This window comes from Camelus ferus, chromosome 2 (assembly GCF_009834535.1).
Source record: "Camelus ferus isolate YT-003-E chromosome 2, BCGSAC_Cfer_1.0, whole genome shotgun sequence".
NCBI classification, from domain to species: domain Eukaryota; kingdom Metazoa; phylum Chordata; class Mammalia; order Artiodactyla; family Camelidae; genus Camelus; species Camelus ferus.
Window position 1 is genome coordinate 53,726,130 of NC_045697.1, and position 27,708 is coordinate 53,753,837.

Consider the following 27,708-nt stretch of genomic DNA (forward strand, 5'->3'; position numbering starts at 1 on the left):
AGTGCAGAAATCAAAAAATACTTAGAGACAAATGAAAATGAAAACATGATGATCCAAAATCTCTGGGACACAGCAAAAGCAGTTCTAAGAAGGAAGTTTACAGTGATACAAGCTTACCTCAGGAAACAGAAACTTCTCAATAAACAACCTAATCTTACAGCTAAAGCAACTAGAGAAAGAACAAACAAACCCCAAAATTAGTAGAAGGAAAGAAATCATAAAGATTAGAGTAGAAATGAAACAGAGACCAAAAAAAAAAAAAAAAAAAAAGAAATAGAAAAGATCATTGAAACTAAAAGCTGGTTCTTTGAATAGATAAACAAAATTGATAAACCTTCCATCAGACTCATCAAGAAAAAAAGGAAGAGGGCCTGAATTAATAAAATCAGAAATGAAAAGAAGTTACAAAGGGATCATAAGAGGCTTCCATGAGCAACTATATACTAAGAAAAAGGACAACTTAGAAGAAATGGACAATTTCTTAGAAAAGGACAACTTGCCAAGACTGAACCAGGAAGAAATAGAAAATATGAATAGACCAATTACCAGTACTGAAATTGAATCAGTAATTTAAAATTCCCAACAAACAAAAGTACAGGACCAGATGGCTTCACAGGTGAGTTCTACCAACATTTAGAGAATAGTTAACATCTATTTTTCTGAAACTATTCCAAAACTTTGTAGAGGAAGAAATACTTCTGAATTCATTCTGTGAGGCTCCCATCACACTGATACCAAAACCAGAAAAAGATATCACAAAAAAAATTATAGCCAATAGCACTTACGAATATAGATGCAAAAATCCTAAACAAAATACTAGCATATCAACTCCAACAGTGCATTAAAAGGATCATACATCATGATCAAGTGGGATTTACCCCAGGGATGCAAGTATTATTCAATATCTGTAAATTAATCAATGTAACACACCACATTAACAAATTTAAGAATAACAACCATATGATCATCTCAATAGATGCAGAAAAACTTTTGATAAAATTTAACATCCACTTATGATAAAAACCCTTCAGAAAATGGGCATAGAGGGAACATAGCTCAACATAACAAAGGCCATATATGACAAACCCAGCTAACATCATACTTAATGGTGAAAAACTGAATGCATTTTCTCTAAGATCAGGAACAAGACAAGGATGCCCACTCGTACCACTTTTATTCAACATAGTTTTGGAAGTCCTAATTACAGTAATCAGAGAACAAAACAAAAGAAATCCAAGTTGGAAAAGAAGTAAAACTGTCACTGTTTGCAGATGACATGACATTATACATAGAAAATACTAAAGATGCTACCAGAAAACTACTGAAGCTCATCAATGAATTCAGTAAAGTTGCAGGATACAAAATTAACATACAGAAATCAGTTGCATTCCTATACACCAACAACAAATAGCAGAAAAAGAAACTGGGGAAACAATCCCATTTACCAAAGCATCCAAAAGAATAAAATACCTAGGAATAAACATGCCTAAGGAGGTACTTGCACCAAAAAAGACACATAGATCAATGGGACAGCATGGAAAGCCTAGAAATACACCTACACACTTATGATGAATTAATTTCTGATAAAGGAGATAAGAATATACAATGTGGAAAAGAGAATCTCTTCAATAAGTGGTGATGGGAAAACTGGACAGCTACCTGTAAAAGAATAAATTAGAACATTCTCTAACACCATATACAAAAAAGTAAACTCAGAGTGGATTAAAGACCCAAATGTAAAACTGGATACTCTCAAACTCCTAGAGGAAAACATATGCAGAACACCCTCAGGCATAAATTACAGTGATATATTTTTTGAACCAGCTTCTAGAGTAAATGGAAATCAAATAAAAAATAAACAAATGGGAACTAACTATACTTAAAGGCTTTTGAACAGCTAAGGATACCATCAACAAAACAAAAAGACAACCTACAAATTGGGAAAAAAATATTTGCAAATGATGCAACTGACAAGGGACTAATTGCCAAAATATACAAACAGCTCATTCACATTAATATTAAAAAAATTTTTAAAAATGGGTGGAAGAAATACACAGACATCACTCCAAAGAAGACAGATAAATGGCCAATAAGCATGTGAAAAGATGCTCAACATCACTAATTGTTATAGAAATGGAAATCAAAACTACAATGAGATATCATCTCACACCAATCAGAATGGCCATCATTAAAAAGTCTCCAAATGATAAATGCTGGAGAGGTGGTAGAGAAAAAAAAAACCCTCCAGCACTGTTGGTGGGAATGTAAATTGGCGCAGGAGCTATGGAGGTTCCTTAAAAAACTAAAAATAGACTTACCATATGATCCAGCAATCCCACACTATTTACAACAGTCAAGACACGGAAACAATCCAAATATCCATCTAAAGACGACTGGATAAAGAAAATGTATAAATACTATACACCCTAAAAAGAGAATAAAATAATGCCATTTACAGCAACATGGATGGACCTGGAGATCATAATTCTAAGTCAGCCAGAAACAGAGAGAAAAATATCACATGATATCGCTCATAGGTGAAATCTGAATAAAAAAAAGACACAAATGAACTTATTTATAAAAAGAAAAACTAACTCACAGACATAGAGAACAAACATATGGTTACCAGGGGAGGAAGGGGCTAGGAAGGAGTAAATTGGGAGTTCAAGATTTGCAGATATTAAATACTATATATAAAATAGATAAACAACAAGTTTATATTATATAGCACAGGAAACTATATTCAATATATTATAGTACCCTCTAATGAAAAAGAATATGAATATTTGTATACATACGTATGACTGAAACATTATGCTGTACACCAGAAATTGACACAACATTGTAAACTGACTATACTTTAATAAAAAATAATGAAAGTTTTAAAAATAAAGTATCCCTGCAGAAGAGCCTGAGCTTTTGGGGCTCAGACTCTGGAGCAATCTATGCTTCCAAGATATTCTCATCAACTATAGCCCAATTACCCAACAATTGGTGAAAGCAACAGTAAGAAAACAGACAGTCAAAAGGAGGTCCCTACTAAAACCTGAGGGTATAACTTCCAACTAGCCACATCAGAGGTTTTACACAGTAAAGGGAAGAGACTTCAGTAAAAGTCAACTTAGTCACTAAGCAAATAACAGCAACAATACATGGAACTGGAAAGAACCAGTATCCAGTGTTGCTACACTCTATTATCTAAATGTTCCTCTTTTTAGGAAAACTTTCACAAGACATAAAAAGAAATAGGAAAATGTGACCAACATGAGAGAAAAAAAAAAGCAAGCAATGGAAACTTCCTGTGGCAGGAACAAATGGTTGGCTGTAAGGGGGAAATTTTTCAATTTATCTGTTGTACATGGGTTCAATGACTTAAAGAAAACTACCAAGAAGACAAAACACTCAAAAATAAATAAATAAAATGAGAAACTAAAATAAAAAATATGAATGATCATAAGAGACTACTGTGAATCACAATATTCCTACAAATTGTACAAATTAGAAGAAACGCAAAAATTCCTCGAGGCATACAACCTACTTTCAGGAAACCATGCTTTAAGAAGAAAGGTATTAAAACAATATCCTAAGAACATCTATAAACAAATTGTATTTAACAAAAGAAACAAATGGAAATTGTGGAGCTGAAAATTATGGTATCTGAAATGAAAAATTCACTGGAGGCAGTCAACAGTAGATTTGAAGGAGTTGATAAAAAACCTGCAAACTTGAGATAGATCAAAGGATAACATAATCCAAATAAGAGAGAGAAAAAAGAATGAAAAAAATGGAGAGGCTTAGAGATAGTGGCAAAAAGAAAGAGGAACAGAGCAAAATATTCGAAAAACAGTTTCTGAAGACATCCCAGGTATAATGAAATATATTCATCTACAAATCTCAACAATTTCAGGTAAGATAGAGAAGAGCCACACGCAGACACAACTAAAATGTTAGAAGCTAAAGACAGAAAATGTTCAAGCAGTAAGAAAAAAGTAATTCATGCACACCAGCAAATTCCAATATGATACTGCTTCTATCTCATCAGAAGCAATGGAAGCTCTATGACTGTGGGATGACATATTCAAAGTGCTACAAACCTATCAATCAAAAACTCTGTATCAAACAAACCTACTTTCAAAACTGAGGGCAATATACAAATATCCCTCTATCTCATACTCCACCAAAATAGAATTCATTGGTGGGAAATCTGCCTTACAGGAAAAACTGAAGGAAGATCTTGATGCAAAAGAAAGTAAACCCCGACTGCAGTTCTACTCATCAGGATAAACCAGAGCACAGGTGAAGACAATTAACTAATTATACAACACAGTATAAGTGCACATTTCTTCTCCTTTCTTCTCTTAATAAATATAAAAATTAACTTCCAGGGGGTGGGGTGCAGAGCAGCAGCGGTGTGGCCCTGGTAACGGTGGGGCAGAGCGCTGGCTGAAGACCCAGGGTGAGGGGCAGAGCGCAGCCCTGCGGCCCCAGCAATGAGAGCTTAAAGCCCTGACTCAGGACTCACGGAAGGTGCGTACAGCAGCAGCAGCTCAGCCTAGGGAGTGGCCAGTCAGAGCCACAAGTAGGAATCCAGGGTGAGGTCCGAAGCAGTAGCAGCAGGGCCACATTTATGGCAGGACGCAACCCTGACTCGGAACCTGGGGCTCGGCGCACAGCAGCAGCTCCAGTCACACAGATGGCAAGGCCCGGTGGTAACTCCATCAGGGAGAGCAGGTTACAGGAGGGATGGGGCCCCAGGGTCAGGTCACACCACAGCGACATTTCCAGCCTCAGGAATGACGCAGAAGCAGGGACTCTGGGCAGCTCTGTCAGCTGGAATCTGTGTTGGTGAAGATCTTGGAAGTCCTCGGTGTCAAAGGCCACAAACACCTAGGGTGGAGAGGCTTGCTGGGGTCCTCCTGGTCTCTTCTTCCCCAGGGGGTGAAATGCCTTCAGGGCATCTCTGCTGTGACAGGCTGCTCTGAACTGGGGGATGAGGCGAGGTAGGTAAAGTCTTTCCTGTGCTTTCCTACATGGCCATCGTCAGTTTTGTACTCTGCAGGGATTCTGCTGCCTCTTCATTGTAGTCCAGAGATTTCCCAAAGTAATTCACATTGGTTGCCCTTGCTCATTTACAGTTTCTGCTGTTCTTGTGGAATACAAGTATTGGACTTTCTAACGTAACCCTCCATCTTGCTGATATCACTGTATCTAAATTCTGCATCAAGGAGACTGCAGACAAAAGAGCCTTTCGCTTCCTATTGTTCTCCATCAATCTTATTACTTACATAATACAGCTGACTTGCATGTGCAAGGTCATCGACATTTAGAGGGGTGACAGCACTGACAACACAACAGTAAACACACTGTAGAAACACCAAGTGTTCTACACTTTGCCCTTTCACTTGATTTCCACAGCTGCTGACTACTCATATAATGTACTAGTAGAGATTTAGAAGTTGTATTTTAACTTCCAGATTGATTTCTCCTTCGATATAAGCATGAGCGATAGCAAAAGAATACAATAATCTTTTAACAGCATTGCATCTGAACAAGATGTCTCTGAAATGGATCTCACTTCTGCTGCTGCTGCTGCAGCTGAATTGCTTCTTTAGCTCTGGGAGTTGTGGGAAGGTGCTGGTGTGGCCAGTGGAATATAGTCATTGGATTAATATGAAGACAATTCTGGATGAACTTGTCATGAAGGGTCATGAGGTGACTGTCCTGACATCTCAAGCTTCTGTTCTGATTGATCCCAGCAAACCATCTGCTATTAAATTTGAGATTTTCCCAACACTCTTAACCAAACATGATTTTGAGAATACCATTGAGCATATGCTCAATAAATGGACGTATATGGTAAAAGATTCATTTTGGACCTATTTCTCAACAGTACAAAGTATCTTTCGCGAATTTTTTGATATGCAAATGAAGATCTGTAAAGATGTTGTATCCAACAAGAAACTTATGACAAAACTACATGAATCAAGGTTTGACGTCGTTCTTGCAGATGCCATTGGGCCCTGTGGTGAGCTGCTGGCTGAGATACTTCAAATCCCGTTAGTGTACAGTCTCCGCTTCTCTCCGGGCTTTGCACTGGAGAAGTATGGTGGAAAACTTCCACTCCCACCATCCTACGTACCGGTTATCATGTCAGAATTAGGTGATCAAATGACATTCATGGAGAGGGTGAAAAATATGATGTACGTACTTTATTTTGACTTTTGGTTCCAGACATTTAATGAGAAGAATTGGAATCAGTTTTACAGTGAAGTACTAGGTAAGTCATGTTTCACTTGGTGGCATGAAGTCCTAACTTTTTAGTGCCTTGGGAGATGAAATCGTATAAATCAAAGTCACAGAAATTTATGTTCTATAAATTTGAACATGAAATGATGAAATGAAAATATAAAATTCGGCCTCAGTTTCATAATAAACATGGAAACATTAAGTTACAGGGCAAGGCATGACCCTGTGGCCCATTACTAGTGCAGCACACTCCGAAAAGTCATGAAACACAAATTGAAGCACTTAAGACATCTCCAAGCAATTATGTAATCCATCTTACTAAACTTCATTTTCTAACTTAAAAAAGGTCACTAGAAACCTCCTAAAATATCCTGAAAATAAAAACATGTAGATTTAAGAGCTATGTGCATATTCATACCACAAGTATCTGGATAGCATTTAGAAATACTTTCTACTTGTGTAGCACAGTTTCCGTGTTACAGCATAGTACAGATAATTAAAAATAGATTTGCTTTATCAAAAATAGACACATCTTTGGCTACATCCTTCCAGGTTCCATTTCAGAAATTATCTAACATTTTCACATGATAGTATTGCCATTTAATCTAACATTTGTTCTTTTTGTTCTCATTTTTCCTTTAAGGAAGACCCACTACATTATTGGAGACAATTGGGAAAGCTGACATGTGGCTCATTCGAACCTTTTGGGATTTTGAATTCCCTCGCCCACTGCTACCAAATTTTGAATTTGTTGGAGGCCTCCACTGCAAACCTGCCAAACCTCTGCCTAAGGTCACCTATTCCTGTGTGTTTTGTTTTTGTTACTTTTGCATTTTCAAGAGGAATACTTATGCATTCTTTGTTTAGAGTGATTAATACAGCAGAGAAATGTGCGTAGCTGGATAAACTGACTTGCTTATTAGAAACACATACATTTCTATACCAACACAAATATCTGAATTTCATTATCATTACAGAACAAATTGGGATGATTTGAAACTTTGTTAAACTACAGCCTTCATTATTCAACATATAATAACGCATCAGACAGTCATTAAAAGAATAATTATGAAGGGTCTAGCATCTTCCAGAAGTGAGTGCTCATATGCAGAGAAATAGTATAGACCCAGTTTCTGCTACTTGACAGTCCACCTGAAAAGACAGAATACAGGCAAGTCATAAACACTGTGTGAAGAGGGTTACAATAAGGAAAGACCACAATGCTAAGGAAACATTCACAGAAATCATAGAAAGTATCTCTGATTCTTTGATAATTAAGGTCAGATCTGAACATGTGCAGGAATAAGCAGAAGGGGTAGGTCAGGGGTGGAGGAAGATGCAAAAGACAGCCAGGCAGAGTAGTTAGTGACACTTCCGAAGAAGTCCAAGTTTAGTCTGAAAAGGAAGAGGCTGAGTAAAGACGCAGATGGTGCTGGAGAGATAAGTTTGGAGACAGACATTCTAAGGAGTTTGAAGCATTGAGTAAGACATTAGGGAGAAAATAAGAAGGTTAACCACGGAAGAGGTACGATCACATTTTTAAAAAGAAACAGCCAATGTAGTCACTGGGTTGGTATATAAAGGGGTAAGAGTGCAAAGGGAGACCATTTCACAGGTTGCTGAGAGATACAGGCAACAATGCTGAAAAAGTAGACTACAGTGTTCATAGAGACATGACCACGCTGACTCATGGTAAAAGTGCCAACCTCAAAAAGTTGTAGTGGGGAAAAAATTGTTAGTACACATGGAACATCCAAAATGTCTGGCATACTCACTGATTCAGAAGAAATACTGACTATTGTCATTATTGTTATTTTGTTACTATTACATACTAATAATAAACTAACGTGTGCCAGCCACCTAGATCTAATTCTTAATTGAATAGGAACTGGTTTTCCAAAACATCAAGATTATATCCTCTAGCAAATTCCAAGAGAGTAGATACTCCATGGAGGGCTTGAAAACTAAATTTTAAAATTTTTAATTAAAAAATTAAGTTAATAACAGTAATTTAGTAAAAACTTAAATAAAATGTAATTAATAAAATTAAGAATGTTTTAATGTTAAGAGTTTTTAAGGTTTTGGCAATCTGATGAGCAAGACGACAGGCTAAAATTTTTTTCTAAGGATTGAGGCACTTCACCAGGGCTATAGCTAAAAAGATCATTCCTCAACAATACAAATGTATGCGCTAACAATTTTTGCAGCCAAATCCAAAATTTCCTTCTTTCACAACAGCATTTCAGCCATTCCTTCATTTGAAATCTGAGAATTTTATATCTTACAGCATAAGAGACATAACTTAGTTTATTAGGGCAGGTGTTTTCTGCCTCAACTAACCCTATAGAAGACGTCAGTACAGCACTCTCAAGAATGTAGGTCTCAACCTTGTAGCTGCTGACAGAATGAGCACAGAGAAAATGTACACTGAGTATACAAGCACCATAAATTCTGGACATAAATAACGAAGGGCAAATAATTTCTATCACTGGAATCTGAAAACTTCCCATAGTGTCAAATTATAAAAAATTCTCTTCAGTTTATAGGATGCTATTCCTTATGAAAGGAAGCAAGAATCTAATCTGTTTTACATTAATATGATGTTTTAAATGAATTTAAGACATTAATAGGAGGCAAGCAATCTTTAGCAAACTATCTTGTGAACTTAGGAGATCCTTATTATTTTTTATTGGTGGAAAAATGAAACTGATATCTTTTTCAATGATAAAAATAATAAAATTTTGGACTGCAAATTCTTTTAACATTTTTTATTGAATTATAGTCATTTTAAAATGTGGTGTCAAATTCCAGTGAAGAGGGCAATTTTTCAGTTATCATGAACATACATATATTTGTTGTCACTTTTTTTTTTTTTTTTTGCTGTAAGCTACAAAGAGATCTTGATATATTTTCCTGTGGTATACAGTATAAACTTGTTTATCTATTCTGCATAAGCCTGTCAGTATCTACAAACTTTGAAATCTCATTCTGTCTCTTCCCACCCACCAGCCCCCTTGGCAACCACAAGTTTGTATACTGTTCCTATGAGTCTGTTTCTGTTTTGTATTTATGTTCTTTTTTTTTCTTTAGATTCCACATATGAGCAATTTCATATGCTATTATTCTTTCTCTTTCTGGCTTACTTCAGTTACCATGACATTCTCCAGGAGCATCCATGTTGCTGCAGATGGTGTTATGTTGCCAGTTTTTACGGCTGAATAGTATTCCATTGTAGAAATATACCACATCTTCTTCATCCACTCATCTGTTGATGGATATTTAGGCTCTTTCCATGACTTGGCTATTGTAAACAGTGCTGCTATGAACATTGGGGTGCAGGTGTCTTTTTGAAGTAGGGTTCTTTCTGGATATATGCCCAGGAGCGGGATGACTGGGTCATAAGGTAAGTCTATTCCTAGTCTTTTGAGGAATCTCCATACCATTTTCTACAGTGGCAGCACCAAACTGCATTCCCACCAGCAATGTAGGAGGGTTCTCTTTTCTCCACAGTCTCTCCAGCATTTGTCATTTGTGAACTTTTGAATGATGGTCATTCTGATTGCTGTGAGGTGATAACAAACTGTAGTTTTGATTTGCATTTCTCTGATAATTAGTGATACTAAGCATTTTTTTCATGTGCCTATTGATCATTTGTATGTCTTCCATGAAGAATTGCATGTTTAGGTCTTTTGCCCATTTTTGGATTGGGTTATTTGTTTTTTTCTTATTAAGTTGTATGAGCTGCTTATATATTCTGGAGATCAAGCCTTTGTGGGCTTCATTGTTTACAAAAATTTTCTACCATTTTGTAGGTTGTCGTTTTGTTTCACTTAAGGTTTTCTTTGCTGTGTAGAAGCTTGTAAGTTTAATTAGGTTCCATTTGTTTATTCTTGCTTTTATTTCTACTGCTTGGGTAGACTGCCCTAGGAGAAAATCTTTGAGATGTATGTCAGATAATGTTTTGCCTATATTTTCTTCTAGGAGGTTTATTGTATCTTGTCTTATGTTTAATTCTTTGATCCATTTTGAGTTGATTTTTGTGTGTGGTGTAAGGGAGTGTTCTAGCTTCATTGCTTTACATGCTGCTGTCCAGTTTTCCCAACACCATTTGCTGAAGAGACTGTCTTTATTCCAATGTATATTCTTGCCTCCTTTGTCGAAGATTAGTGACTAAAAGTTTGCGGGTTCATTTGGGCTCTCTATTCTGTTCCATTGGTCTATACGTCTGTTTTTGAACCAATACCATGCTGTCTTGATGACTGCAGCTCTATAGTATTGTCTGAAGTCTGGGAGGGTTATTCCTCCAGCCTCTTTCTTTCTCTTCAGTAATGGTTTGGCCATTCTAGGTCTTTTGTGGTTCCATATAAATTTTATTATGATTTGTTCTAGTTCTGTGAAATATGTCCTGGGTAATTTGGGAAAGATTGCATTAAATCTGTAGATGATGGCCTTGGGCAATGTGACCATTTTAACAATATTGATTCTTGCAATCCAGGAACATGGGATATCTTTCCATTTTCTTAAGTCTTCTTTAATTTCCTTCATCAATGGTTTATAGTTTTCCATGTATAAGTCTTTCACCTCCTTGGTGTGATTTATTCCTAGGTATTTTATTACTTTGGGTGTTATTTTTAAGGGGATTGTTTCTTTACTTTCTTTTTCTTTTGATTCATCATTAGTGTAAACAAATGCAAGTGATTTTTGAACATTAACCTTGTAATCTGCTACCTTGCTGAATTCTTCAATCAGCTCTAGTAGTTCTTCTGTGGACCTTTTAGGATTTTCTATATATACTAACATGTCATCGGCATTTAGTGACACTTTTATCTCTTCTTTTCCAATTTGGATCCCTTTTATTTCTCTCTCATGCCTGATTGTTGTGGCTAGGACTTCTAAGACTATGTTAAGTAGGAGTGGTGATAGTGGGCAGCCTTGTCTTGTCCCAGATTTTAGTGGGAACCTTTTGAAGTTTTCACCATTGAGTACTATGCTGGCTGTAGGTTTGTCATATATACGTTTTATTATGTTGAGATATGTTCCCTCTATACCCATGTTGGTGAGAGTTTTTATCATAAATGGGTTTGAATTTTATCAAATGCTTTTTCTGCATCTATTGAGATGATCATGTGGTTTTTGTCCTTTCTCTTGATGTGATGCATTACATTGACTGATTTGCGTATACTGAACCACCCTGTGTCCTTGGGATGAACCCCACTTGATCATGATGTATAATCTTTTTTATGTGCTGTTGGATTCTATTTGCTAATATTTTGATGAGAAATTTTGTATCTATGTCCATCAGTGATATTGGCCTATAATTCTCTTTTTTGGTAGTGTCTTTGCCTGGTTTTGGTATCAGGGTGATGGTGGCTTCATAGAATGAGTTTGGGAGTATTCCCTCCTTTTCAATTTACTGGAAGAATTTGAGAATGACTGGTATGAGTTCTTCCTTATATGTTTGGTAGAATTCCCTGGTGAAGCCATGCAGTCCTGGAATTTTATTTGTAGGGAGGTTTTTTATTGCTAATACTATTTCATTTCTAGTGATCGGTTTGTTCAAGTGGTCAGTTTCTTCTTGGTTCAGTGTTTGTGGACTGTATGTTTCCAGAAACTTGTCCATCTCCTCTAGGTGATCCATTTTGGTTCCGTATAGTTTTTCATAATATGCTCATATGATATTCTGTATTTCTGTTATTTGTTGTAATTTCTCCATTTTCCTTTCTTATTTTGCATATTTGTGCTCTTTTTTCTTGTTTGTGAGTTTGGCTAGAGGTTTGTCCATTTTATTTACTTTTTCAAAACACGAGCTTTTGGTTTCATTGATTTTTTTCTATTTTTTCTTAATCTCTATTTTATTTATTTCCTCCCTGATCTTTATTATTTCCTTCTGCTGCCTTTTGGGGTTTTTTTGCTATTCCTTGTCTAATTCTTTTAGCTGGTGGGTTAGACCGTTTATTTCAGATTGTTCTTTTTTAAGGAAGGCCTGTATTGCTATAAACTTCCCTGTTATCACTGCCATTGCTGTGACCCATAAAGTTTGTGTCGCTGTATTTCCATTTTCATCTGTCTCAGGATATTTTTTAACTTCAACTTTGATTTCATCATTGACCCATTGGATTACTATTACCATGTTGTTTAATCTCCATGCTTTCCTTTTTTTCTCCTTTGTTTCTCTGTAGTTGATTTCTAGTTTCATGGCATTGTGATCAGTAAAGTTGCTAGAGATAATTTCTATCTTCTTACAATCATAGAGGCTTCTTTTGTGCCCAAGTACATAATCAATCGTAGAAAATGTTCCATGTGCACTTGAAATGAATGTATATCCTATTTATGGGGTATGTAATGCTCTGAAAATATCCACCAACTCTAATTTTTCTATTGTATTATTTAGTTTCTCTGTTACCTTATTTATTTTCTGTCTGGAAGATCAGTCTAGTGATGTTAATGTGGTGTTAAAATCTCCAACTAGGATTGTATTTCCATCAATATCCCCCTTTATCTCTGTTAGTAATTGTTTTATGTACTTAGGTGCTCCTATATTGGGTGCGTATATATTAACGAGTGGAATATCCTCATCTTGTATTGCTCCTTTAATTCTTATGAAACGTCCTTCTTTATCTTTCTTTATGGCCTTTGTTTTAAAGTCTATTTTGTCTGAAATCAGTACTGCTACACCTGCGTTTTCGGCTTTTCCATTTGCATGGAATATCCTTTTCCATTCTTTCTCTCTCAATCTATATGTGTCCCTCTCCCTAAAGTGGGTCTCTTGTATGCAGCATATTCAAGGTTCTTGCTTTATTGTCCTGTCTGCCACTCTATGTCTTTTGATTGGAGCATTTAGTCCATTAACATTTACAGTAATTAATGATAGATGTGTGTTTATTGCCATTTTGAACTTACCTTTGCAGTTGATTTGGTATTTCCTCTTTGTTCCTTTCTTCTTCCTTTTGTGGTTTGGTAATTTTCCTTTGTATTATCATGGATTTAATTTAGTTTTTGTGACTCCCTTGTAAGTTTTTGGCTTGTGGTTACCCTTTTTTGTAAGTCTATTAACCCATTACTATAACTGTTTGTATTAAACAGATAGTAATATAAGCTCAAACCTATCCTACCGAGAACAAAAAATTCTAAAAAGAAAGAAAAAATACTCTATATATTCTTACCTCCTTCTCCCACTGTTAATGATTTAGAAGTCTTCTTTTACAATTTTGTGTTTATTCTATTTGCAATTCAGGTAGTTATCACCTTTCCAGTGATGAGTTTCTCTTTTCCGTAGCATCCTGCTTCTTTTCTATTGAGAGTAGACCTTTCCATATTTCTTTTAGCATGGGGTTACTGTTGCTAAACTCCTCTAGTTTTTGCTTGGCTGTGAAATTCTTTATCTCTCCTTCTATTCTAAAGGATAGCCTTGCTGGGTAAAGTATCCTAGGCTGCATCTTTTTTTTCATTCAGGACTTTGAATATATCTTGCCACTCCCTTCTGGCCTGTAGTGTTTGTGTAGAGAAATCAGCTGAAAGCCTTATGGAGGTTCGCTTGTAACTCACTCTTTGTTTTTCTCTTGCTGCCTATAGGATCATTTCTTTATCCTTGACTCTAACCATCTCGATTATATTCTTGGTGTAGGTCTGTTTGGGTTCTTCCTGTTTGGGACTCTCTGAGATTCCTGTACTTGGATATCTGATTCCTTCTTTAAGTTTGGGAAGTTTTCAGTCATGATTTCTTCAAATACCTTTTCAAACCCTTTTGGTTTTTCTTCCACTTCTGGAACTTCTCTTATGTATAGATTGGCATGCTTTATATTATCCCATAGGTCCCTTATACTGTTTTCATTTGTACTTATTTGTTTTTCTCTCAGCTGTTCTGATTGGGTGCTTTCTGTTGTCCTGTCTTCTAGGTCACTTACTTGTTCCTCTGCATCATCTAGCCTGCTTTGTACAGCCTTTAGAACAGCTCTCATCTCAGCCAGTGAGTTTACCAATTCTACTTGGCACTTTATAGCTTCAGTTTCATTTTTGACATATTTTACATCTCTAAACACTATCTCTTTTAGTTCCTTCAGTACTTTGATCACTCCCTTTTTTTTGAAATCTTGATCCAGTAGGCCATCAATGTCTATTTCATTGATCGTTCTTTCAGGGAATTTCTCTTGCTCTTTTAATTGGGAGTGGTTTCCTCTGCTTCTTCATATTGGTCAGATCTCTCTGGCACTGTGGCTTATGGAGTATCCAGTTACCTATTGTGGTCCTTAAGGAGTTTATTTATTTACCCATCTATAGCCTTTGCAGGAATAAAACTTTAAAAAGTACAATTTAAAAAGAAGGGAGAAAAAAAGGTTTAAAGACAGTGTATAATCAATAATGGAACAGCAAGTTGAAGCAGAATAGCAGTTGAGACATCTTTCAAATCCTTAAAAAAAGAGAAAAGATTAAAATATATATATGTTTGAGACCTGTGTATAATCAATTACAGAAGGTCAATACCAAGAGAAATAAAAATGAAATGAGATGGATTTTTAAAAATAATAATAACAAAAATATTTTAGAACAAAAATTTAAAAGGGATTAGAACTGTAGACATATACAATTGTTTAAAAATTAAAGATTAAAAAGGTAATATAAAAGAGAACAGATAAGAAAAGATTTTTTAAAAAAGGGATGTGTTCTCCTGGAGACTGTGCACTCTTTATGATTATATTGAGAAATATTTCTGTCTTCACCCTGTTTCGCAAACTCATCTTGCTGTTTCCAGAGGCCCTCCATTGATGACCTCATCTGTGCTGCTCCCAGTGCCTGTTAGCAAGCAGATTGCACCCTCTCCCAACACTGGGTCAGGTACTGCCCTTTTACAAGGTGGGTAGCAGGTCACTCCCCCTTCCAATGTCGCAGGCGGATGCTGTCTGTGCTCAACAGAGTTAAGCGGGCAGATCGTGCCCCCTCCCAGCATGGCGGTCAGGTGTTGCGTTTCTTCCAGGAAGGCTGGTGGCTGCCTGCCCTCTCCTGGTGCCAGTTGCTCCGCTGCTCTGTGCAGCTGTCCGCCTAGCCTCCGATTGGCACTCCATAGGCCGGCTAGGGGGAAGACCGTGAAACAGCCCCGTCCCTGCTCCATGCCAAAACTCATCTCCTTGTTTGTCTTGGCGGCCCAAGTTCTTTGACGTACCAGGGCAGAAAGATGCTATCTGCATCAAGCTGTAAACAGACCTCAGTCATGCCTAGAAAGTTGCAGAACCCCCAGGTGCGGGTTCAGGTCTTGGCCACACTCCCACCCAAGCATTGCACACAGGAGGATATGACAGCTGTGGCTGGGCCCCGCCTCTGTTCTCCAGAGAAGCGCCAGTAATGGCTCCGCGAGTCTGAAGAGACAAAGTCTACAGCGCCTCTCCCCCCGGGGCACACCAGTAGTGTTGCTTTGTTTTTGTTTTTTTTAGTAATTTATGGGGGACCCAGGTTGTTCTGCTCTGTATCCACTCCAAGCCATGGGGCACAGCACCCTGCATTCCCCCCAGGGTGCCTCAGTGCAGCTGCCCCAGTTCTCCGCCCAGCTTGGGCAGCTTGTCCTGTCCCACAGCTGCCGGCTCATGTCTCAGGCTGGGTGTCACAGGGACACTTAATGCCCGTTTAACTTATTCCTGTCAGTCAAGGGCGGCTGTGTACAGATCCGAGCCTCGGTGGCTCCCCCTCCGCTGCACTGGCCTCTCCGTTGGAGAGGGGGAGACCACATGAATGAGCACTATTCCTTCTTTGCCACTCACTCCCCATGGGACTGGTCCCGCACTGTTTTGCTTTTTCTTCTTTCTTTTTTCCTTTTCTCCTACAAGATTCATGGCGTCTTCGTCTTTTGAAGAGGGCAATGTTCTGTTGGAGTTCAGCAGGTGCTCTGGTGGCTGGGTAGATCAATGGATGTGAGTTTTGGTGTATTTGTGGGAGAGGGTAAGCTATGAGCATCCTTCTACTCTGTCATCTTGGCCCCAAGTTCTGGATTACAAATTCTTTCATTTATTTACGGTAACATTCTCAGTGTCCATAGGCTGAAACAACATTAGTAAAAGTTCTGTGCAATCTAACCCTATTTTTAAAAGACATATTCATTCCCATTTCAGGAAAGTCACAGTGTTTGTAAAAGGAGAAGTTAGGAGCAGAGAAAGGACAAATAGATGATTTGTAGTATAATGATATTAATTAGTAACTGTAGCTGTTTTATTAAGTTGCAAAACAAGATCTGAATCCAAGAGGATGACTGTGAATTTTCATTATATAAAAAAATCTATTCCTTCAAACTACTAATTTTTCCATTAGTTTTGAGTTTCACATAAAATTTCTGAGGAGTGTTATGGTATCCGGTCTTATGTTTAAGTCTTTGATCCATTTTGAGTTAACTTTTGTAAGAGAGAGAGATTCAAAGCAAGATGGTGGAGTAGAAGGATGCTTGTAGCTCACCTTCTCTCACAATACACCAAAACTCACTTCTACAGACCTACTCAGCCAACCAGAGCACCTGCCAAACTCCGACAGAACATCGCCATGCTAAAAGAAATATTGACAGGTCTACTATAAATAGAAAAGAAGCAGGATGCTACAAAAATGAGAAACTCATAACTGGAAAGGAGATAACTGCCATGAATTACAAAAACAATAAACATAAAATTGTAAAAGAAGCCATCAAAATCATTAAGAGTGGGAGAGGGAAGCCAGGAAAGCCACTGTGGAAAACTGCATGGACATTCGTCAAAAGAGTAGGATAGATTTACCATATGACCCAGGAATCCCACTCCTGGGCATAAATCCAGAAGGAATCCTACTTCAAAATGACACCTGCATCCCAATGTTCATAGCAGCACTATTTACAATAGCCAAGACATGGAAACAGACTAACTGTCCATCAACAGATGACCGAGTAAACAAGATGTGGTGTATTTATATGATGGAAAACTATTCAGCCATAAAAACCAACAACATAATGCCATTTGCAGCAGTATGGATGTTCCTGGAGAATGTCATTCTAAGTGAAGTAAGCCAGAAAGAGAAACACAAATACCATATGAAATTGCTTATATGAGGAATCTAACAACAAAACAAAACAAAACAAAACAAAAAACATAAATAGAAAATAGAAACACACTCATAGACAGAGAATACAAACTTGTGGTTGCCAAGGGGGCGGGGGATGGGAAGAGACAGACTGGGATTTTAAAATGCAGAATAGATAAACAGGATTCTACTGTATAGCAAAGGGAAATATAAACAAGATCTTGTGGTAGCTCACAGCAAAAAAAAAAGTGACAATGAATATATAAATATTCATATATAACTGAAAAATTGTGCTCTACACTAGAATTTGACACAACATTGTAAAATAACTATTACTCAATAAAAAAAAAGTTAAAAAAATTTTCTAGTAGAGTCTAAAATAGGGGTCCCTTTTCATTTTGTGCATTTGGTTATCCACTTTTCTGAGAAGAAAAAGAGACTAACTTTTCCCCACTGAGGGACTTCCCTCCCCTGTTGGATATTAGTTGACTATATATGTAGAGGTTTAATTCTGGACTTTGCATTCTGCTTCACTTGTCAAACTCTCTATTTTTAGGTCAGTACCATATTGTTAAATATGATAGCTTGTACTGCGATTTGAAATTGGTAGGTGTGACGCCTTGGGCTTTGGGTGGTGTGGATAGTTTAACAAGATCAATCCTTCTGACGCATGAACAAATGATGCCTTTCCATTTATCTCTCTTTTTTTTTTTTAACTTTCAACAAATTCTTATAATTATTACTGTACTAATCCTTCACTTCATTGGTTAAATTTATTTTTAGTTATTTTATTGTTTCTCATGCTATATTGAATGAATAGTTTTTCATATATTGCATTATTAATATAGAGAAATGCACCTAATTTCTGTATGATAATTTCTTTATCCTGCAACTTTACTGAATTCATTTACTACTTCAGGTTTTCTTTGACTCTCTGGAATTTTCTGTACAAAAAAATGGGTAATCTGCAAAAAAAAAATGAATATTTTACTTCTTCCTTTCTGAATTGAGTGTCTTTTAATTCTTTATCTTGCTTAGATGATCTAAGCTAGGACTTTTAGTTCTATGTTGAATGAGTGTGACAGTGGGAACCCTGGCCTTTTCCCGATCTTAGAAGAAAAGCTTTCAAGTTTTCACTGATGATGATAATGTTACTTTTGGGTTTGTCACATATGGCCTTTATTATGCTGAGGTATGTCTTCTATATACCGAACATGTTGAGGTTTTTTAATCATCAAAGACTATTGTATATTTTCAAATGCCCTTCTTTCTCTTGAGATGATCAAGTTATTTTATCTTTCATTCTATTAGTGCAATGGCCTATACTTATTGATTTGGGTATGTTGAGCCATTCTTGCGTTCCATGGGGAAATCACACTTGGTCATGGTATATAAAATTTTCAGTGTGTTTTGAATTTTAAATTTGGCTGGCTGATATTTTCTTGAGAATTTTTGCATCTATATTCATCTTGCATATTGGCTTATACTCTTCTTTATTTGTAATGATCTTATCTATTTGGTATCTGCATAATACTGTCCTTGTAGAATGAGTTTGGAAAGGTTCCCTCCCTCTTTCTAATTTTTGGAAGTGTTTTTGAAGGACTGGCATTAATTACTCCACAAATGTTAGAATTTAACAGTGAATCCACCTGGCCCTGTGGTTTTCTATGCTGGGCAGTTTGTGATTACTGATTTAAACTCTTCACTCATTATGACTGTTCACATTTCCTAAATCTATCTGTTTCAGTATTTACAGGTTGCATATTTCTAGAAATCTACCGATTCTTCTCGGTTATGTATTTTGTTAGCACGTAATTCTTCATAGAAATCCCTTATGATCCGATGTATGTCTGTAGGCTCAGTTGTAATGTCTCCTCTTTCATTTCTAATTTTATCTGAGTCTTCTTTCTTAGTTAATCTAGCTAGAGGTTATCATCAGTGTTCATCTTTTTGAAAACACAGAGCAAAACAAATACTGTATGATACCTTTATATGTGGAATCTAAAAAAAGTAAACTTGTAAAAACTGAGAGTAATACAGTGGTTACCAAGGGCTAGGGGATGGGAGAAAAGGAGAGATGTTATTTAAGAGTAAAAACTTGCATCTTATAGTAAATTACCCCTAGAGATTTAAGGTAAAGCATAGTGAATGTAGACAACAATTTTATAACCATCAAACTTGGTAAGAGACTAGATCTTAGTTATTCCAACTACAGAAAGGAATAATAATCATGTGTCACGATAGATGTGTGATATAACATCAAAACGGGAATCTTATTAAAATATATAAATGTATCAAATCAATATTCTATACAACTTAAATTCAATAATCTTACATGTCAAATATATTTATCTTTTAAAAATGACATAGCATTTTAAACTAAGGATCGAGAGTATAGATAAATCTTATTTAATTTTTATACATTTTCATATTTTGCATACTTTCATGCCATGAACTTTTATTTTCATAAAGATGTCAGACAATGAGAATAACCAGTCCACAACGGCAATTAAATTTTAAAGAAAGGATGTATTACAACAGTACGACAGAGATCCATCATCCCCAGGAGACATGAAGCAGCTTTGGGGGGCAAGCCAATGAGAAAAAAAACGCTGAAGACATAACACTTTAAATGCTGGAACATGGTCACAGGGAATACACACATTATCTGGATACACCATTAGACTCACAGGAAAGTTCAGCGAAATCAAAACTGAAACTGATCATCAGGGTGCAAATATACTTTTGAAGAATAATCTACACAATACACAAGCCTGGAGGGTAAGAGTTTGAAAAAAATTCCCTCTTGTCTTGTTCCTATTAAAACTAGTTTTGAAAAGAAGTTTTTAAAGAAGTTTCTACTCTATAGCACAGAGAAGTATATTCGATAACTTCTAATAACCTATAATGAAAAACAATATGAAAAGGAATGTGTATATATAACAATCACAATGCTGTATAGAAGAAATTAATATAGTAGAGTAAACTGACTATACTTTAATAAAAAATATGACATTAATCATGATCATAAACTATACATTTTAAACGGAAAGATGGGGTCAGAATTTTCCAGAGAGAAAATAATAGTGAATGTTAAAAAGAAGAAAGACATTTCAAAGAGAGCAGTATATGGTTTCATCAGATAATCAGGAAAATTTTGCTCCTCTGCATTTTTTTTCAATAGAGAATATTGAACATTGTGGAACTATTCTAGTGCAGAGTAAGAAATTTTTTTAATTAGGGTCAAGGACTACAAGACAAATTAATTCTGAGAGAATTCCAATCAAATACAGCTTCACCAGGAGCTTTATTTAGTCTGACATGAACTACTCACAGGTGACCAGATCTCTGCTACAGAAAGCCTGGTGTTCCTCTCCCACTGTGGGGCAGGTGCTCCCCCAGGGATTTAGTGAGGTGATGATGAGGGTCCCTCACAGCCCCTTGCACATAGCACATCCTACTGTGACAGCAAATATACAAGGTGATTTCAGAGCAGAGGGTGTCCTATGGAAACAAACCCAGCAGTATGCTCACTCAGAAATGCAACTACACAAGCATATCTCTTGCTTATTAATAGGACACACAGGGCTGTTTCACAGAAATTCTAAACTATAATACCAGACTCCTCAATGTCAGTGACTCGTAATTTAGAGACAGATTTGGGGAACTTCTGAGTAACTTAAAGTTAAGGTATGAGGATTATAGATCTGTGAGAAGGATAAAGTCATTCAAATCCTAACTTTTTCTTAGTGATCACAGTCAGGGAAATGAAATACTAATGACTACTCCAAACTAATTCTCTAGAAAGGGCCTGGAATAAACAAAGGATTTAGTAGAACTATAATAAGAAAGAATTAAAGATGAGTTAAGATCCTGCTGTGTGACCTCCTTCCAAGGATCTATGTTAGTAATTAATAACATGACTGATGAAGAGTCTAACACTGTTTACCAGTGTGTCCTCCTCACTACTGTGTACTGCCTCTATCTCATTTCTTCCTTATACGCACACATTTGCACACATACATATAACAGAAGAAACCGACCTCACATCACACATCTCCTTCCCAAGGACCTCATGGATGAGGCCTATTAAAAACAAAGCCATTACTAAAAACATTTCAGGAGTTTCCTCAAAAAATATAAAATAGAATTACCATATGGTCCAGCTATTTCTCTTCTGGATGTGTATACAAAAGAACTGAAGCTAGCACCCTAAGGAGATATTTGCACACCATATTCATAAAGGCATTATTCACAAGAGCCAAGAACTTGAAGCAACCCAATTCTCCATGAACAGATAAAGCAATAAACAAAGTATGGAATACAAAAACACTCGAATATCACTCAGTCTTTAAAAGAAGATTCTGACACATGACACAACATGAATGAACCTTAGGATAAGGGAAGTAAGCCAGTGACAAAAAGACAAGTACTTTACAACTCAACAGATATGAGGTATGTGGAGTAATCAAATTTGTAGAAACGTAGAGTAGAATCATGATTACCAGGGGCTGGGATCACAGAGGAAAATGGAGTTTTTAATGGGCACAGACTTCCAGTTTTGCCAGATGAAAAAGTTCTACAGATCGGTTCCACAATGTGAATGTACTTAATACTTTTGAACTACAGACTTAGGAATGACTAAGATGGTAAATTGTATGTTACATATATTTTATCAGGTTTTTTTTTTCAAAAAGCCACTACTGAAATAATTCCTGATTGTATCAGAATTTTTACTATTCAGCTGTTTGTAGCAATCCTTTCAATAACGTTTGCTATGCTGTTGCTCATTTGTAATGGAGAAAATTCTTTTTTGACAGGAAATGGAAGAGTTTGTCCAGAGCTCAGGAGAAGATGGTATTGTGGTGTTTACTTTGGGGTCGATTGTCACTAACATAACAGAAGAAAGAGCCAATGTGATTGCATCAGCCCTTGCCCAGATTCCACAAAAGGTAGATAAAGAAACATAATAGTAGACAACTATAAAATCAGACAGTTAAATCTTGTAAAAAGTTTGACTATAAACATACTTTGCAAGAAAGGTAAATTACTATGATAGCCCCAACATGTCTCAAATATTTAAAAGCCAGAATATACATAGCAGGTGCTGCAATAATACAGACAGTGTCTTGACAATGATTTTGGATACACACTATAATCAAGTAAATATACATGAGAGATGCAGTGCGAAATCTGGTTAGTATAATGGTACTGTGGGCAGGTAGAGAAATCACCAAATTCTGCCTTGTCATCGCTGCTTTCCTTGAAGGATTCCTGAGGACACAGTACACACACAGAAGTTCTCAGGAGTTAAATTTTAACAGTAATTGTACTAGCACAGTAACGTTGGGCAATATTGATAAAAGTCGGAAATGTGCTATGCAGTTTATACTTGCCAGGTAATCCTGGCTGCCTTTATTTTCCCTAAATTTTGGAACAGATCTATTCAGTGTGCTTTTCAGGGTGCTATTCAGAGAAAAGATGATCAGGGCTCCCCAAGCTGCCTGCAGACACCCAGTCAGGCACCATGATTTACACAAAAACAAACATCAGCCTGCCCTGGGTGCCTTGGTCCTACCAAAGCCTGAAGCAGGAAGATAAAAGAGAAACAGTGAAGATGGGGTTCTGCCCTGAAGGTGAACCCTGTGCATTGTAAAGGGTGGACTATAACGGACTCTGCATCCAGCCTATCAGATTACTCTTCCTGACTGAGGAGGGAGAATGGACTATTTGAGAAAGTCAAGCATAAGGAAGACTGGCATGGAAAAGATTCTACTGCCTCCTTCCCCATATTATACAGCAGTAACTTACTCTCTACAAAATAAAATACACCTGGGATCTTTGGTTATTTGTGACCTACTCCTACTTTACTATCTGATATTGTAGTCTTCTCTTAAACAACTGAGCTAATTTTTTGCTGAGAACATAACGTCACTTTCACTCACACAGCAAATAGAAATTGGACACCAGGAAATTATAATCCAATGTGTAAGAATTACTTGGAAATCCAAAATGGGTGGCTTATTTTGGTGCTGAATATGAAAACCGCATTAACCACTGCTGTCAATGCACTGTGCTTCACTGTTGAAGTGTTCAGGGTCAGCTGAATAATTTTAGCATCCCACTTTTGGAGCTTTTCCAATACCTTATTGTTACTTGTAAATTACCACATGCTCCTCCTTTCTAAACTTAAATGTTTTCACACTTACTAATAGTGGTAATAATCTGGATTTATGTCAAAAAATACCAATTCTCTCTTTTTTTTTTTTTAAAGCGCTTAACAATTTGTAATCTAAAAGAAGTTTTACTTTCTAAGCAGCATTAATTGTCTTATTATTAATAAATTATAAATAAGCAGAAATACTTACTTCTCTTAAGTGGCTAACTGCAGGTACTTTCTATTAGTAAATCAAAACATGTAAAATTCTAATAAAATAACTTGTCACATTAACGAGTGGATATACGTAAACTCCATTCCTTAAGAGTCGATAAGAAATAACTCAGCAAATAACAACTTTGAAAATAAGAGCTAGTATATAAAATAAAGCAAAACAAATGTGTAGATTATTAGTAATTTGCCACTGTTTTGCTTTTTCACTAGAATCCAGACTACCTAACAATTTCATAAATACTTGAATTTGTCATTGAAAAATTCATTTGTCAATGACATCATGTGTGATATGTCATGATTCATTCCATACCTCATTGAACATAAAAATAAGTACACAGAATGTGGGTATTCCTATTGATGTCAGTGCATTACTAGTCATCCCTACTTAGGATCTGCTGTCTTCATTTCCTGACCTGTCGTATGGAAGGCATTTAACTGGATGTCTTTTCATCTCTTTAGAATTCTAACGTGCTATAACTTTGAAGTTCAACTCATGAATAAGCTATCTACTTCACCCTAACAGGTTCTTTGGAGATACCATGGCAAGAAACCAGATACCTTAGGACCCAATACTCGGCTGTACAAGTGGATCCCCCAGAACGACCTTCTTGGTGAGACCTGGGAGAACAAATGTTGGAAACAAGGGTAACAGCTGAGGGAGTGACAGCACTGGGACAGGAAACCTACTTATCCGCACTTATTATTCAAACATGCAAAAATTCTTCAATGTTGTTTCCAGTCCTAGTGGGAAACCAGAATAAAACATAATAGTTGGTTTTTTATTGAAGAGTCACATCTTTTATGGACAGAATCTTTATTTTGGCTGTAATTACTTCTCACAGTAAAATTATCAAGAACACCCTGGCTTGTTGCTGTGTCTCTGAACTCACTCCTTATACACACACATCTTTCCCCCTCTTACGGGTATTTTAAATGTTCCTGAAAAACAGCGGCTCCTTTTTATTATCCCCATTTTCTGTAGGAAAATACTTTTAATTGTTTTCATGAAGCTGTCAACACAATTCATGATAAAATGTAGCTTTTCCTTTCTCTGGTCTCAGTGTCACGACCATTATCTTCCGTGTTGCCTTGACACCCTTCCTATCAGACTAAATGTCTTACTATTTCTTTAAGAGACTATGTTTTCTGACATGCCCTCACCCTTTTGTAGCTCATGTGGTTTTTTCTACCAGAATGGTCTTTCCATTTGTTCACCTGACAATCTGGAGTACATTTGTGAATTCAACTCACACAGCACTCCTTTCATGAAGGCTTCACTTCCCTCTCCAGCAGACTGAGTGGTTTCCTGATCTGAGATCTGAAAGCAGTTGGAATGCAGTTTCATGTGTATAATCATCTGTTATCGAAAGGACACTGCTTCTTTCACTGCCTTTTAATGGCCAGTTCTCATTTGATTTCTAACTATAATTAACCAATTTACTGAAATTCACTCAATCCTAGGTCATCCAAAAACCAAAGCTTTTATAACTCATGGTGGAGCCAACGGCATTTATGAGGCCATCTACCACGGGATCCCTATGGTGGGCATTCCTTTGTTTGCTGACCAACCCGATAACATCGCTCACATGACGGCCAAGGGGGCAGCTGTCAGGTTGGACTTCAATAAAATATCAAGAATAGATTTGCTCAATGCATTGAAGCAAGTCATTAATAATCCTTCGTGAGTACATATGTATATTTTTCTACTACATACTCTGTCTAGAGAAGTTCTCATAGGGAGGCCAGGGAGGCAGTAATACATTTTCACATAAACGCAATGAGGAGTAAGTGCTGGTCAATGCTTTGAACAGTCAGTGACAGCCTACTGTCAATGTTACATTAAGGTTTTGTTTTGGGGGGGGTGGGTTTGGCGGCTTAATGACAAAGCTTCCTCAAAGGTTTAAGGATAGTGGAGAAATTTGAAAGGGCTAATCATTAGAATGAGAAGAGTCACCAAAATGGTAACAGAAGGATTAAGAGGAAGCTGGACGAACAGGGTTCAGGATGGGAATCATGAGGTTATAAGAGTACCCACCCGCACAGTTATGACTTTCCTTCAGCATAAGAACTCCTCAAGTGTTTTAAACTCTTCCAAGATGCCTGTGCCATGTAAACTACATTCATATTCAATTTCAAATTCTTATTACATTCAACAACTTCCATGTTTTCTGTGCTAATATTCTGAACCCATTGCTGATAAGTAGTAAACAACTAGAACTTTATATAGATATAAAAGCAGTGTTATCTATTTTCATTTTAGCCCTTCTGTTCTCCTAAAAGAGCAGCATAAGGAGCACATTTTCCTCTTTTCTTAGGAAATCTATCTTTCATTTGGTGATTTTATGTAAAAGCACATTTCTCTAATATCATTATACCTTTTTAATTTTTAATAATGTAAAGCTGATGTCAGAAAATGAAGATAAGTTATTAGGTGCTACGTACAGAATGTTTACTACATGCTACACATTGTATGAAGTCCTTCGCACGTATTGAGTAACTTCTTCATGTTGGTCTTTCCCTATTGTATTACAAAAACTTCAGCATAACTTCCTCCTCTGAAAAACCCAAGGCTCGCCCAGCACATGAAGAGAATGTGCCTCCAAGGCTATTGCTACAGAGCCATGCTATCGCACTTTGTGATTCAGACTGCGTGAGCCATCTCTCCTTATTCCTCCTCCCCTCTGGTCTGTTAGTCCATAACCATTTCAGCAGTAACTGCGACACCTGAAACTGAAAGGTTGAGTACTTCCCAGATTCTAAAATCACTAACAAGAAAAACAACAATACTAGCAATGACCTACTGAGAGTGAATTGTGCACTACAAATACCTCTAAGAATCGATATTATTCCCCCAAATAATCACATGAGATCCTATTCCTAACCATTCCACTTAACAATAAAAACCTGAGGAAAGAAGAATAACAAAGCAGGCAACAAGGTAAGTGCCAGAGTCAGGATTCAAACCAAGGCAATCACTTCCACACTTTAAACCACCACTTCACTAATAAGACGTCAATACCAGTTCCTGCTCACTACCAGCTGCTGCCCAGCCCCACCTGGACGTGTCTCTGAACCTCGACACGGATTTTCCACCTATCTCTGGATTATTATAGTATTTCAAAACTTGTCTGTGAACAATCACTTACGGGGTCGTTCACTAGCTTGGAACACTCAAATCACGTTTTCTTGTTTGTTTTTTACTCTTGTGTCTCAACTCATTCCATTCTTTAGGCTAGAAATACTCCTCCTCTCCCAGTTTCTCTCTCTTTCCATAGCCTGAAATCAAATGCATTTAACAACCTCTAGCCATTAGCTAAGATCTCTATAATCATCTCTGAGGAAGATAATCTTTCCTTCCACTCACTGTGGCACTCATTCTTACCACCTGCATGAAAATCTTGCAGACTTTAATTTTCTAGATCACTCTCTAAATTGATGTCTATTTGTTTTTCCTTCAGCTACAAGCAGAATGCTATGAGGTTATCAACCATTCAGCACGATCAGCCAGTGAAGCCCCTGGACCGAGCAGTCTTCTGGATCGAGTTTGTCATGCGCCACAAAGGAGCTAAGCACCTGCGGCCAGCCGCCCACAACCTCACCTGGTACCAGTACCACTCTCTGGATGTGACTGGGTTCCTGCTGGCCTGTGTGGCAACTGCTATCTTTGTCATCACAAAATGTTGTCTGTTTTGCTGCCAGAAGTTTCCCAAAGCAGGAAAGAAGAATAAAAGGGAGTAGTTGTATCTGAGGCCTGATACAGGAACGCTCCATACATGGATCACTTCCAGTTGATCCCAGCAAGAAGGAATGAGGTTCCTGTCTTCCGGTGACAAAAGGACATTTCTCAATTTAGCATCAAAGATCAAAATTTGCTTTCAAGGGGTTTTCGTCCTGCTTGAGAGTTAGAAATATGTTGTGAAAAGAGAAAAGCTGCCAAAAATTAAACAAAAATAAAACTATAAGGGTATCTATTGAAATTTATTATTTTAATTAAAAACTTATGCTAAAAAGAAATCATTGAATTTAAGTCTGTTTCACATGGTATG

At 36.9% G+C, this 27,708-nt stretch overlaps 1 protein-coding gene across 2 annotated transcripts; it reads left to right on the forward strand.

The window, feature by feature from the left end:
* The first annotated feature begins 5,513 nt into the window (after positions 1-5,513).
* LOC102522204 (UDP-glucuronosyltransferase 2B31) lies at positions 5,514-27,676 on the forward strand. 2 transcript variants are annotated; one of them, XM_032458932.1, is made up of 6 exons: positions 5,514-6,277; positions 6,890-7,038; positions 22,092-22,223; positions 24,186-24,273; positions 25,124-25,343; positions 27,121-27,676. In XM_032458932.1, exons 1-6 carry the CDS (start codon positions 5,554-5,556, stop codon positions 27,398-27,400), a joined length of 1,593 nt encoding a protein of 530 aa, XP_032314823.1. In that variant the 5' UTR covers positions 5,514-5,553; the 3' UTR covers positions 27,401-27,676. The 2 variants fall into 2 exon arrangements, with proteins under 2 accessions (XP_032314823.1, XP_032314828.1); XM_032458937.1 differs by lacking the exon at positions 25,124-25,343 and having other exon boundaries at positions 27,121-27,287.
* The last annotated feature ends 32 nt before the right edge of the window (positions 27,677-27,708 follow it).